General features: G+C 38.2%; 1 protein-coding gene across 2 annotated transcripts in view; it reads left to right on the forward strand.

The window, feature by feature from the left end:
- Positions 1 to 7,883, forward strand: part of EIPR1 (EARP complex and GARP complex interacting protein 1) — a 230,028-nt gene extending 222,145 nt beyond the window's left edge. Inside the window, exon 9 of one of the 2 annotated variants that reach the window (XM_043985117.1) lies at positions 6,927 to 7,880. In XM_043985117.1, the coding sequence (XP_043841052.1) occupies positions 6,927 to 7,101 (175 nt within the window). In that variant the 3' untranslated portion in view covers positions 7,102 to 7,880. Of the gene's footprint in view, positions 1 to 6,926 lie in introns of both variants that reach the window. The other variant, XM_043985119.1, reaches the window with a different exon arrangement.
- The last annotated feature ends 7,725 nt before the right edge of the window (positions 7,884 to 15,608 follow it).

A 15,608-nucleotide genomic window follows, 5' to 3' on the forward strand; every position in this document is an offset into this window, starting at 1 on the left:
ATGCTGCCAGGAGCAAAGAACATTTAGAAGAAATATAAACTCGATTAATCTAATTTCACAGTTGTCCTAACTTAAGTATCCATTTTGTTCTTGGGCTCTCTGAAACTAGAAATTCTGGTTGCTTTGCTGTATCACACTATGCTGAACAAAAGACCTAAGAGAGCTCTCAAAATGCTTAGTTATATTTTTCAAAATACAGCTAACATTAATAAAGTTAACAAAAATTTGTAGTTCTTTAGTCTTTTCAGTTGTGTCCTACTCTTTGTGACTTCATTTGGGATTTTCTTGACAAAGGTACTGTAATGATTGGAATGACGCCACCTGCTGGAGACTTACTGTAGAAGAGCTCCGCCCATGAGGTGAAAGTCTTTGAGGGCAAGACCATGCATCTTTTCTTTGGCGTCAGGAAGTGACATTTGCTTGTGGGAGGAAGAAGGGGGGAGGCTGGCACTCTGGCTCTCTTTTCCTGGGCACTCTGGCAGAGAAGGGAGCTAGAAATGTGCTCTCCCTTTAATAGATAAGATGAATGTAGGCCTTTCTCTCTTTACCAAATTCTTATTCTCCTTAATAAATGCTTAAAAGCCTAACTCTTGCTAAAGCTTATAATTTATTGGCAACCACTCATTAGATATTTTAGACAGAGGGGCAGCTAGATGGCGCAGTGGATAGAGCACCAGCCCTGGAGTCAGGAGTACCTGAGTTCAAATCCGGCCTCAGACACTTAACACTTACTAGCTGTGTGACCCTGGGCAAGTCACTTAACCCCAATTGCCTCACTAAAAAAAAAAAAAAAAAAGATATTTTAGACAAAATAGCTAGAATTTTAGCCTTAACAGTACTAGAGTGGTTTATTATTTCCTTCTCCAGCTCATTTTACAGGTGAGAAACTGAGGCAAACAGGGTTAAGTGACTTGCCAAGGGTCTTAGAGCTAGTAAATGTCCGAGGCTGGATTTGAACTCAGGAAGATGAGTTTTACTGACTTCAGGCCCTGTGCTCTATCTACTGTGCCATCTAGCTGCCCAAATAAAACATTTTTCAAAATATAGTAGTAACTCAATTAAATATCCATACTATCGTGTGTTAGTACCTTCCTTGATTCATTCTTGCTTGTTGATGTCCTTCCCAAAATGTATTTCCAGAAGAGATGTGGTCTGACTAGGGGGAGCAGAATACAATGAACCAATTGCCTTCCTTTTTATATACTCTGTGCTTCTATTCCTGTGGCTCTGGATAGCATTGGGTATCCAGCTTGGGCTTCTGTTTTACCTCATCACCTTAAGACACTAAAATTCACAAGTCCTGTTTACCTAAAGTTCTGTGTAAAAACTTGTCTGTTTTTGCACTGTTAATTTTTTAACTCAAATCTAAGAGTTTGCATTTATCCTTATCAGATTTCATTTCATCAAACTGGACCCTGTTTCTGTTCTGTTGAGATCTTTTTAGATTCTGAGGCAAGTCACTCAACACATCAGCTATCTCTCTAAGCTTCCAGCCATGAGTAAATTTGATGTTTGCCATCTATGCCTCCATCCATGTCATTCAAAGAGTGATAAAAGCCTTATGCCGACATATGTATCAATGACTCCTGGCACTCAGGAGAGAGAATTTGTAAGTCAGCATGGCAGGACGGATATGGGAAATTATGAGAAATCCTAATGATTGCCTTGCCACAGAGTCATTCCTTATTTTCTTAAGTGATCTCCAGTGTGTTAGGCCCAAACCTGAAGTTGAAATGGAAGTAGTAGGGTTTTGGGAAGCTCTTTGTTTCCTTTTCTTTTTAAAGTCCTTTTAAACCTTTCAAAGACAAACTTCACTAGGTAAACTCCATTCCAATTCATCAAGTGCTGAGTACCTACTTTGTCTCCCCTTTGAAAAATCACTGAATCACAAAAATCATCTTTCTCAGATCCCCAATAACTTTTTTATCTTCCACATCCATCTGTGCTTGAGAAAATGAAAACACAGTTCCCTCAGCTGACATATTAGAACATCCCTCTGAACTCTGCAGAAAATGGAACTAAAAATCAGCAAGCCCTAGAGCTTCCTTAGAAGGATTCTGTCCTGTGTTCTGGGATACAAATAACTGGGCCAGTAGTAGACAGGTGCTTTACTACAGATTATACTAGTAGTTACACAATGTAATCAGCTCCCAAACCAGCTCACTAAGCATTTCGGGAAGTAAATTAAACTTTGTTTCCTCCTAAAGAAGAAAGGACAGTTTTCTGATGCTTTATAAGAATATGGAAGGGGAGATGCATGATATAGGGGAAAAGTCACTGGACCTGAAGTGGGCAGATTTAGGTTATGGTTGTGGCTTTGCAATTACTAACTGCGTGACCTTGGATGATTTCTTTCACCTCTTTGGATCTCATTTTCTTCATCTATAAAATGAGTTAGACTAGAAGATCTCTTGAGCTACTTCTGTGGCACCCAGAGACTTCCTAGAGCATGTATCTTTGTATCACTCATATTAGCGGCTATCATAGGCTGTCTTTTGTTGTTGTTTAACTGATGGATGTACATCTTGTTGCGAATTCAGGGAGGACAAGGACTATATTTTATTTATCTTTCTATCTCTTTCAGCTTCTAACTCAGGGCTTTTTTCATAGTAGTTACTTAAGTGTTGAATGAAGTAATGTGTGTGTGTGTTATTTACACACATTCACACAACAATGTAGTACAATGAATAGTATGGGTTTGGAGCCACAGAATCTCAGTTTAAATTCCAGTACTACTACATATTTACTTACCTCAAGGACCTTATAGCCTAAGTTTATTCACTTGTAAATTGTGGGAGTTGGACTAGATGATCATGGAGAGATTTCTGAAAATCCTCCTTTGAGGTTCATTTAATCCATATTTATTACCCAATCAAAATTCTGGTGGCTGTTGTCTGTAGAACCCTAGGACACTTTCCTTTCTTCTTGGATTAATTTGATGCCTGATTCATAGTCTTTCTTTCCTTCCCAATTCCTGCCCTCATAGTAGGGGACTTCAGTGTGCCTATTGATATTCCTTCAAACATACTAACTTCTGAATTCCTCAATTTATTCATTCCTCACGGCCTATTCCTTCACCTTGCCACAGCTACATACGGAGATGGCCATACCTTTGATCGTACCATCACCTGCAAGTATTTCACATCCATATTAATAAACTTTGAAGTCCTAAACTCTCTGCCCTTCAGTTCTTGTCCACCCAGTCACCCTTGCTCTGACTACTTTCTTCCCTTCCCTATTTTGATCTCTTGGTAAATCATTTCAGTTCTACAGTTGTCTATTTTCTCAAGTCCCCTGTCCCTTTATCTTTTGAAAGATCCTGCCCTGCCATACTCCAGCCTTGGATTACTCCCACCATCCATTTCCTTTGCTCCTGCTCACATGCTGCAGAATGAAGCTGGAGAAAATCAAGAAACTATGCTGATGGGATCCACTACAAGAAACTGTGCTGCCTAGTTTACTACAAATTTGTGTTAATACTTTTGAATGGGCCTTTCCATCAACAAAGTAATTCTCTAAACTTCCTAAGAGATTCACTATCTCACTCACCAAAGTGGCTTTTACAAACCTTTTCAAACCTCCTTAAACCTTCCATATCTCCCCCTTCCCTCCACCCTCTCAGCTGGTAACATCTCATATTTTACTGAAAAAAAAATAGAGGCCATTCATCAAGTTTTCCATTCTCCTCTTCTCTTCAACTCATATCACTCAGATGCTTTTTGTCACTGTTTCTTCCTTCACCCTATCTCACATGAAGAGATAGCCCTTCTCCTTGCCAAGGCAAAATACCCTATCTGTACAAGTGATCCCATTTACCTCATTCCATCTCCTCCAGCAGATTGCCCCCTCTATCATCCCAATCTCTCACTTATCTTCGACCTCTTCTTGTCTCCTGACTGATTACCTACTACCTATAAACATACCCATTTCCCCTCCGTCCTTAAAAACAATCATTTGATCCATCTATCCCTTCTCACTATTATTATCCCTTATTTCTCCTGCTTTTTTTATGGAGAAGGCTGTCTACAATAGTTGCCCCCACTTCCATTCCTTTTACTCTCTTCTTAAATCACTACATTTTGGCTTCCAACCACAACCATCATGCAGTTGCTCTCTCCAAAGTTATCACATATAAATCCATTGAATTTTTCTTAATCCTCATTCTTCTTGACCTCTCTGCAGCCTTTAACACTGCCAATAACCTTCTTCTCCTTAATATTCTCTTATCTAATGGTTTTCATGACATTGATCTCTCCTGGTTATCCATCATATATGACTACTCCTCAATTTCCTCTGCTACACCTTCATTCAGGTCATGGATACTAATGGTGGGATCTCTTTTCTTTCTTCATCTGTACTATTTTACTTCATCTGTGTCCATGGATTCAGTTATCATCTTTATGCTGATGACTCTAAGATCTACTTGTTCAGCCCTAATTTCTCTGAACCTCTAGTCTTACATCTCCAACTGCCTATTGGACATCTTGAACTGGATGTTCTGTAGCCATCTTAAACTTAACATACCCAAAAATTAAATTCCTCTTTCTACCTTCCCCTCCCCCACCTTCCACTGTTATTTTCAAGAGTGTCCCCATCTTCCCAATCACCCATGCTCACATGTGTCATCCTCAATTCCACACTCTCTCACCTTTATAGCCAATATTGTCAAGTCCTGTCATTTCTACTTTTGTTAACATCTCTTATTTATACCCCTATCTTTCCTCTGATATTGCCACTATCCTGGTCCAAGCTCATTTCTGGACTATTAAAATAGCCTACTGGTTAGTTGCCTTGCCTTAAGTCTCTCTCTGCCCCATCTATTCTCCACTCATTTGTTAAACTGATCTTCCTGAAGCACAGATCTGGCCATGTCACACACAAGATACTGTACCTCTCCTCCCATTTGGTAAATTCCAATGGATCCCTATTATCTCCAGGATCAGATCCTGTTTGGCTTTTAAAGCCTTTCCTAACTTGGCCTCTTCCTAGGTTTCCATTCTTTTTATATACCTTGACTGCTCCCCCTCCCAACATACATTTGATCCTGTAACACTGACTTCCCTCCTGATCCTTGTACAAGGCACTCCATCTCCAGGCTCTGATCATATTTACTGGCTATGTTCCGTACCTGGAACTCTCCTCCTTGAATCTCTGGCTTCCTTCAAGGCACAGTTAAATTCTACCTTCTTCAAGAAGCTATTCCTAGTGCTCTTTAATCTTAATGCCTTCCCTCTGATATTATCTATAATTTAACCAGTGCATAACTTTTTGCATGTTGTCTCTCACATTAGACTATTGGCTTCTTAAGAGCAGAAACTGTCTTTTGCCTTTTTTTTCCCTTTTGGTATCCCCAGCACTTAGCACAGTGTCTGGTGCATAGCAGAATTTAATAAGTATTTATTGACTGACTAAATTCTAAGCATCTTATGTTATATAACCCCCCAATAGCAGTTAATATTAAGTGCTCCACAAATTCTTATTGAATGGAATTTTAAATGAATTGATTTGGTGTATAACTAACTTTTGACAAACCTTATTACTTCATAATACCTCCCTCTTCCCTCATTTGTGAAAGATTCTTCCTTACCCATTACACTGAAATTTGTTAAGACTCTATGACATAGTAAGAAAAACACCTGGAGCTTGCTTACCTGGTAAGCACTCAGTTTCTAGAGATAGATATGACAGACATAATTAGAAGGCACTATGATGTACTGGAGCCAGATTTGGGCTTCTAGTTCTAGTTCTGCAACTAACTTGAGTGATTGGACAAACTTCTCAGCCTCTCTGGGCTCCCTCAGCCACAGAAACACAAATGAAACCATCTTTGCTGAAAAGATCTTTCATTCTATTGAGGAAAACAATGTAAACACATCCAAGTAGACATAAAAGAAATACAAGAGAACAAGCAGTTGAGAGGATGGGGGTGGTTCAGGAAAGACTTCATGTAGGAGATGGTACCCGAGCAGAGCTTTGAAGGAAATTAGGGATTCTAAGAGGTAGAGATGAGCAGAGAGTTCAATCCAAGCATGAGGAACAACACAGGCAAACGCGGAGACAGAAGTGAAGACAAGAAGAAATATTTTTTTTTCTTCTAGGAGTCTGGAGGGAAAGAGAGGAGAAATGTAGGATGATAATTTGAAGGGATGATAGGGTCTACTGGGAGATTTTAAGGTTCTGAGAGACTTGGGCATAATTTTAGGTAACGGTAAATGAGCCAGTAGATAGGGAGAGACTGAAAATTAGAAAGAGGGAATAGGGATTATTGTAGGGACAATCAGCCAGAAGAGACAAAGAGAATGGGATGAAAAGCTTAAATAAAAAAGTTGGCCTTGGTGTAAAAGGTTTGACTATGGAGCAGAGAATGGAGGAAAGAACAGGGGAAGATGTCAAAGGGTTTTGAGACAGAAAGTAGAGAAGAGAGAGCTTAAGGAGAATAGCTTCTATTTTCTCAGCAGAATAGGAGGTAAGGTCCTGAGCAGAGAGGCTCAGGGAAGGAGGGAATGGAGGAGTCTTGAGTAAAGAGAAGCATTGAAATAACAAAGTGATGGGTTTTCACTAAACATCAAAAGGTCTTCTCTCTCTACCATTTTATTATTTTAAAGGTGAAGTCAGGCATGATAATCCTTTTCTTGCATTGCCTTTTCTCAAGAATGAAGGAACAATCTCTTTATTGTTTCCTATAGTCCAACATAAAATAAACAGCAACCATGCCATGATGTTTCCATCAGCATAGAAATATAAGAAGGCATTATTAAGAAATGAAACAGGAATTGCCTCCCTTCATGGTCACGGCTTTGATGTGTCCTTACAGCACTTCATCACAGCCTGCTTCACCACCCAGCATGGGGGTGTTTGGCCGTGCTGGGTACGTCCTTGATCTGGTTTATACACCATCATTTTCTTCTGTCTTTGTTTGATTCTAGGAGCAAAGAGCCACTGCCCGACAGCGTCATTGCCACCTACGAAGAGCATGAAGACAGTGTGTATGCAGTGGAGTGGTCCTCAGCAGACCCCTGGCTCTTTGCCTCTTTAAGTTATGATGGAAGACTCGTTATTAACAGGGTTCCCAGGGCTCTTAAATATCACATATTACTTTAATTCATTTGGATGCCATTCCTGATTCATCCTCTTGGCATATTCGTGAAAATTTGCAGCAATTTGGAGGTAATTAGTTTTCCAAATAGATCCCACTCCAGGAGGACCCATATCGCCTTTTTGTAATGCAAGCATTTATAAATAATAATAAAGCCTTCCACCAACTAACTGTATAAACTGACACTTTAAAAAAAAGTTTTCTCCTTTATTGAAAGTAGAAAATAACATCTTTGGAAAGTACACTGAAAATATTGCGGGGGGGGGGGGCGGATTCCTATCCTATTGCAATTCAGGAAAAGAGTTCATGTCTAATCACTGCTATTTGTTTTTTGTTTATTTCAAAAGATAATGTAAGGTTCATGAGGACATGGAAATTTTTTTTAATTCCTATTTCTATATAAATAACCTTGTCTTTCTCTTGAGTAATCATCATCATAATAATAAACAAGGTCATGTTTCATGAATTTTTCTGGTTCCTTCTTTAATGAATGGCTGTCACTATTTATTTTGCCACCTTAAAAGGATCTGCATGTTCTTTCTCTGTCTCTGCCCAGAAAAAGAAGGGCACAGATAAAGTCATGTGAATGTAAAGAAGCACTTTTCCTTCTGACTTCCCAAAGCCAACACTGAGAACTCCCCAAGAAAGGGCTGTTTGTCACTGAGTAACCTTACAGATTGAGGCGTTCACGGTCACCACACCATCAGATGTCCTGCAAGCTGACTCCTGCACTCATTGGTGTCCCAAGCAAGGTTGTATCCCTCATAGTGAGCCTCAGGAGCCCCAAGAAGTATCCAGTAATGAAGACTGTATTTTTAGTTTTATTAAATGTTGTTCTTCTTCACCTCTGAGCCTGTTCTAATCTGTGTGTATCATTCTCCATTATGTACCACAGTCATTATGTTGCTTGCGTAGTAACTATGCTTCTGCTAGCATTCTAGGAAATAAAGAGTGTGCTCCTTTTGTAGTTAGTCGGGTATCCCTATACAATGATTGTGTAACTGGTAAAGTTGTGCTCTTATCTCAGCGTACCTTGTTAATCAGATCCTGGTCTTGCAACCTCTCTGCCTATTCACTATTCTTCCTTTGACTCAATTAGACGACTCCATGGCATGTTTTTCTGTTCTAACCTGTCAAATAAGGAGGTAGTTCCCAGATTCTGCTCCCGACCTTGACCTTGGCGAAGCCACATCATTTCTGTGAACTTCTATTTCCTCAACTTTAAAATAGAGGGACTGGAGAGGATGGCCTTCAAGGCCCCTCACAGCTTGAACAGTCTATAACAAGCCATAATTTGCAAAATTAAAAAGAACATAAAAGAAATAAATCTCTGAGTGATTTCTAAAGTTATGCCTATAGTATTTGCCCTAGAGGTTGCTAACTATATGTGCTTAGGATAGAAGATTATTCCAGTCCCAACTGAATTTTATTTATTTATGTATTTAGGGAGGTTCTCCTTTACAGCACTATCGCTGTCAGCTGGGTCTGTGTACTTGTAGAAAACATGAAACAACGCTAATGATTCTTTCCAGTTGTTTGGTACACTGCCCACAGTAGAGAGCCATTCAAGATAGTTCAAGAGTGCCTATATCAGAATATAATCAACTTCCTGTTATTGCTCTTGCGGTGAATTTGGTGTAGATTTGGTGCAGCCTAACTGAATGAATCTGGTAGCAAGGCAGGCTTATGATGAAAGGAAGGCTTGAGTCCATTCTTGGCTCACCCAGATGCTATTTTTTTTTTTTGGTGGGGCAATGGGGGTTAAGTGACTTGCCCAGGGTCACACAGCTATTAAGTGTTAAGTGTCTGAGGCCAGATTTGAACTCAGGTACTCCTGAATCCAGGGCCCATGCTTTATCCACTGCACCACCTAGCTGCCCCCCAGATGCTATTTTTAACACTTATGTAGGAATGGGTTCAGGGTAGCTAAATTGGACTATTGAAATGAGACATCATTTATCGAACAGTTTTGGGGGATGAGCTATTTCATATAAATGAATTTTTGAGATATGCTTGTGAAGGATACCAAATTTAATCTAGTTCTTATTGGTGTCTCATTCTGAACATTAATTATTTTAATGGGAGGAATTATGTAACAGAATCACAAGATCTGGGTTTGTGTCCTAGCTTTGCCTCCAATTAGCTGGGCTTCACTTTCCTAATCTGTAACATAATGAAGGGGGCCTCATGATCTTTAAGATCCTTTTCAATTTTAAAACCTACAGTCCTACTATGACATTATATATCAGTTCCCTGTGAAGCTACAGAAGCATGTAGAGATCTCATTACTAAAAGGCTCCTGACTATGTTGGATTTTTTTTTTTGGGGGGGGTTATTCTTATATCTACTTTGTATAGTTTTTCAGTTTCTTCCTTTCTCAAGCTGTCAGATTTTTCTTCTTCCTCCTGCCTCAATGTCCTCAAGCAACTTCCCTCTCCCTTGAAATCCAAGGCAGACTGTGCAAACAGATTACCAAACTTGGTAAGAATTATATGTAAAGTAAAAGTCAGCAGGATGAGACAGAGGTAAAGGCTCTTCTATGAGTAAGGTATATGAGATTTATTATTTTGATAATTCAGGAAACTTTTTTGCCTTCCAAATTCTCAACTTTGGCCTGGTTAGAAGAGGATAAATGATCTCCTTATAAATGTGTCATTACTATAGTATTATTATTTTTTTTTTTTGGTGGGGCAATGAGGGTTAAGTGACTTTCCCAGGGTCACACAGCTAGTAAGTGTCAAGTGTCTGAGGCCAGATTTGAACTTAGGTCCTCCTGAATCCAGGGTCGGTGTTTTATCCACTGCACCACCTACGTGCCCCTACTATAATATTGTTGTGATTAAATTCAAACCCTGGCGACTAGTTTGGGTGATATTGCCTCATTGTGTTCTATTTTGTAGTGGAAAGAACCCTAATCTTTAAGTCAAGAGAGGCCTAGGTTCAAATTTCAACTTTGACAATTAATATCTCTGTGACCATCATAGGTTATTGGACATCTCTCAGATTTTCATTTATCCACTGAAAAACATTTATTACGTATGTGCCATACTTAAGGCATTGTGCTCAGTGCCAGGGATACAAAGGCAAATAAGCAAATAGTCTCTGCCCTCAAGGAGCATTTATTTTACCAGTGAAAAATTTGGCCTTAGTGTCCTGATCTTGTAAAATGGTGATGATGCTTACATTATTTAAATCATAGAGTTATTGTCAGGAAAGCACTTTATAAACACCAGAGGATTATAGAAATGGGAGAGATTTTTATTGAGCTATTTTATTTTCTATCTCATCTTTAATTTCCCATAATCTGTTTAAGATTTCTACATGTTGGTTGAATGTATTTGTAGGTGATTTTTTTTTTACCTTTAGGTTGTCAGTTTTGCCAGCATGTAATTGTATATTATATGTCCTGATAATTCACAGAATAAGTCTTTTAGTACAAGAAAAAAATCCCTAGTATACCACAGTCAACAAGCAATTCTCCAAACTTCATAGATCTCAAAGGAGGGAGAAGCAACTACCATTTGAGACAGCTTATTCCACTTTTGGATTTTCTTATTGTTAGAAAGGACTTTTTTGTTTTGTTATTTAAGCCTAAATATGTTTTTTGTTTTTCAAAACTGCCTCCCATTGCTTCTAAGTTCTTCTTTCCAGAGGCAAAGAGACCAAATGTTCCTCTTTCATGTGACAGTCCTCAAGTACTTGAAGATAACTGTCACGTCCCCATTGGAGTCTTATCTTCTCCAGGTTAAATAGCCCCAGTTCCTCTAACCAATCCTCATGTAATAATTCTTTGTATTTCTTCTCTATTTGTGGAGTCACCTTGTTCAGTTTTTTTTAAATTTGAGTTTGTCTTTTGATTTTCTGTTCCTTTTAAAAAATCAGATTAAATAGGTATTGATAAGTTCCCCCCCCCCCAAAAAAATTAGCTTGGTTCTGGCTTCTAAGCCTTCTTTCCATTTTAGTTATTTGTCCTATTTTAAGATTTCTTCTTTTGAACTTGTTATTTTTAAAATTTCTTAGTTTTTTAATCAGATATTAATTTTGCCAATCACCCCCCCCCATTTTGTTAATGTCTTCAGTTTTCTGGTATTTCAGGGGGGAAACCTAACAGCATATTTTAGACATTTTCAGAATTGAACTTATTTAAAATTAGTAGGTATCAAAACCTAGCACCTTACGGGCACTTAACACATCTTGCTCCATTCATTAGCAACCAATAAAAACAATTTTAATAATGAAGCAGTAACTTTGTCATCAAATCATTTATTAGGAACTCAGGTCATGACAGTAATCACATGAAAGTGCCCTAGTGATGAAGACTTGAATTATAATGATGGGCTGCTAGCAAGTAATTATTCAAAATGCAAACATCACATTGATTTTTTAAATATAATTTTTAAAACTTAGATATCCAAGTTCTTCCCTATAATATTTTTGAAATTCTGCTCTCTACTCGCTAGTGTTTTCTATTTGGAGCAGGTGATTTAGTATAGAGCTAAAATGGGGTCTCTAGGCACCCGCTCAACCTTGGAATAAAGTTTATTTTATTTTATTTTTGCAGCTCAGCTTCATTACTAGTGATAAAGGGATAATATTGCTTTTTATCACTGAGGAGAGTGGGAAGGCAGTTTAGCAGGGTTAGGCCAAGGTTCTGTCTGTTCAGTCTCATCTGCTCTCTTTTGCTCACTCCATAACACGGTATCTGCTGTGAGCCATCACATGCTAGCAGCCGTTTGCAAGGTCATTGGTGAATAAGATTAATATCATCCATAATGTATTGTTCACTGGGCTTCTGCCCTTGCTTCTTATCATCCAGACCTAGCTGAGTGAAGCAGTAAGGTTATTATTAAGGCACAACTTTCTCCACCTTGTTGTATTTTTGCACCTGGGATAAACTGGAAAAAAAAACCCAGGATATTTTAGAGATTGGAAATAACAAGTTGTAGAACTTGGGTTTCACATTACTCCCAATTTTTTTTTGTTATATACATGAAGTAGGCCTATTGAATTAGTTTGGGACTTGAGGTTTTTTTTTTTCTTCTTTCATTTTCCCTTGTAAGTGATTGGGGGTGAGGGGGGATTTGATGGGAAGAGTAAAAGATGAGAGCCAGAGTAGTACAGTGGAAAGAGCACCAATCTGGGAGCCAGGAAACCTGGGTTCTAGTCTCAGTTCTGTTACTAAGTAGCCTTAAGCAATTTGTATAACCTTCCCTGCACTTCAGGATCTGCCTTTGTAAAATGAGGTGATTAGCATAAATAATCTCGAAGGCCCCTTCCAGCACTAACATTGTACATGTGTAGGATTGAAAAATGTGTTAAGAACCATCCTATCAGCCAGGAAGAAAAACTGCTGAACTACCCACCTCATGGATATTTTCCAAATAAAATTCTATTGTTGCTCTTGCTTAACATATTCACTATTCTAGTCAGGGAAAAAGAGACAAGAAAGTAGTGAAGGGAGGAGGAAATGGTATGAAGATTTTTGGGAGGGGCAAGAGGCAAAGGAGAATGGAGCAAAAGAAACAAAACAAAGGAACAACCTAAAAAAACTGAAGAAGAATGAAAAGTAAATTGGAAAAGATAAGATCAAAGAACCATCATCCCAGAACCTGCAAGATCGGAACAGAGGAATAGACATTGAAAACAAAAGCGAGAAAAGGCCAGGATGAAAGCCCTATGAAGGGAAGAAAGGCATAAAGAACAAAGAGAGGACACTGGGAAAGATCTGAAAGTTTTCTTTGAAAAATTTCTTGTAGAAAAACATGAATTGATGAGCCAGAGTTGGATCCATGCCTGAACTGTTGAGAGGACACAGTTGGCAGAATTTTGTACCACTGCAAATATATGCCTTGGAGATGGGATGAATAAAAAGCACAAGATGGAGCTAGAGAGATTAATGAAGAGGTAAAGGCAGCTGGCTGTTGGATATGGATTTTCATCTTTTGTATGTCCAGTTGGTCACCGAGTTTTACCCTTTCTTTGATAGGTCTCTTCCATTCATTTTTTGGGCGACTACAACTTTAGTCCCAAGCTCTTTTCATTTCACACCTGGGTTATTTCAACAGTTGACTTCCTTTAATTCCAGCCCTTCCCTCCTTCAATCCAGCCCACCAAATTAATTTTCCTAAAAGGCCAATTTCATAATATTTCTAGCTTTAAAAATCTAAATGATTCCCTATTTCCTATTGCCATTCAAGTCCAAGCTTACAATATCTTAAGCTTTAGAAATGGAAGGGACCTTGGAGATCATCTAGTTATAACATCATAGAATCATAGATTTAGAGATAGAAGAGATCTTAGTATACCTCCTTGAAGGAAGGATTATCTCATTTTTATGCTTATATCCCCAGCTCCACTCAACATTATATGGTGCTTAGCACATAGTAGGTAAGTATTTACTAAGAGTAAGTGCTTCTTAACTGATGATTCAAAAAAAGTTATTTGTCCAAAATTTTTCTTAGTATTATACATAATTGCAAAAACTGGAAAAAATGTCAAAAAATAGGATAATGACTCAAAACATTCTGGTGCATTAATGTAATTGAATACTGCAGTGCATTTAAAACAAACCCATGTGAGAACGATGCATAAAGAAATCTGGAATGATTTTTGTGAAATAAAACAAACTGAAAAAAAAAAAGGTAGACCCAGAAGAGTAATACATGCTAACAATGACCAAGTAAGAGAAAAAATAAATGGGAATGAATGGACAAAGAATCTTGATGGAGATGTAGAGGCAATGATTGAACAGTTACTCTGTTTTATAGATTGAAATATGTTTAATCAATTTTTTGATCAGTGAGCATATATATTAAGTGTCTACTATGTGCCAGGCACTTTGCTAGGTGCTAGAAATACAAAGATAAAAATGGAACAGTTCCTGCCCTCGAGAGCTTTTAGTCAATGTTAATAGTTGCAAAGTAAGTTTAATTGATTATTTAAATGCTTATAAGTAAATATTTAACAGATCAAATATCAGAGGTAGATATCACCTCAGATAAAATCAATAACAGCTGACATTGACACAAAACGTTAAAATTTGTGAAGCACTTTACACAGATTATGTGACTCATCCTCAAAACAACCCTCTGAGGGGCAGGTAGGTGGCGCAGTGGATAGAGCACTGCCCCTGGCGTCAGGAGTACCTGAGTTCAAATCCGGCCTCAGACACTTAACACTTACTAGCCGTGTGATCCTGGGCAAGTCACTTAACCCCAATTGCCTCACTAAAAAAACAAAAAACAAAAAAACAAAAAAAACCCAACCCTCTGAGAACCTGAGACAGTTCAAGTTACTCGCCCAAACACACATCCAATTCTCCATCAATTATCTATTATTGATGGCAGAATTAGAATTTGAACCCAGGTCTAATAACTATGAGGCCATGGCTCTTTCTACTACCTTACAGCTAAAATGATTACTATGAATCAACTTTGACATTCCCATTAGGGAAAAAACCAAACCAAAACAAAACAAAAGAAATGGGGTCAGGCATCCAAATTTAGGAGGTCAAATTAGTTTCTGTCCTTGACTGCTCAGTTTCCCCACGGTTTTCTGCCAAGCATTTATTAAATGTGTCCTCTATTCCTGCCACTGTGTTAAACACGAGATGCAAAGATAAAAGTGGGACAGTCCTTGCATTCAAAGAGCACATGTTTTGAGATTTATGAAAAACCTGTCCACTCTAAGGAAATGCAAAAGATTCTTTGGTTCACTGTGATTTATGATCCAGTGTCTTATTTCCATAGTATCATTTCCTTAAATATCAAAGAGTAAACTTAGCTTTGTGAATTTTGTTGCCCAGTAGCTAGATTTATATGCCAAGAACAATCATCACCAGTCTCTTGCGCATATACAATTTCCAGTATTATATTTTCACTCTCCTTAGCCCTTTTACAAATTTATTTTTCTTCATGCCATGCTTCTGCACTCCAAGCTCCAATTCTGACTTTTGTACTCCTCTGAGTCATTGCCCTGCGACTCTACTCTTACTTCCTTGATCAAAACTCCCTGTCTGGAGAGCTTCTAAAATTGGGTTTAATAGTTAGCATTCATATATGGTGCTTTAAGGTTTTCAGAGTGCTTTACAAGTATTCCATCTTCACAACAACCCTGGGAGGTTGGTCCTGTTTTTATTTTCATTTTACAGATCAGGAAACTAAGGCAAACAGCAGTTAAGTGACTTACCTAGAGTCACACAACTAGTAAGAATCTGAGGCTGAATTTAAACTCAGGTATTCCTGACTTTGCTTTAATTTTATGCACTACAGATTAATTAGGATAGTTTTTCTCCAACTTAGATAATAAACATGGGGTCTTGAAGGTCAATAGCTAAAACACTGTCTTGAGGCCTAGTACATAGTAAGCACTTAATAAATGCTTGTTTATTGACTGACTGATGCTCTATAAATGCCAGCTATGATGATGATTAAGACCTCAGAATTTTAATGTATTGAGATTTCATTATGAGCCAACTGGGAAATGAGACAGCTAAAAAGCTAATGGGCTACAA

Source organism: Dromiciops gliroides, chromosome 2 (genome assembly GCF_019393635.1).
Source record: "Dromiciops gliroides isolate mDroGli1 chromosome 2, mDroGli1.pri, whole genome shotgun sequence".
Classification (NCBI taxonomy): domain Eukaryota; kingdom Metazoa; phylum Chordata; class Mammalia; order Microbiotheria; family Microbiotheriidae; genus Dromiciops; species Dromiciops gliroides.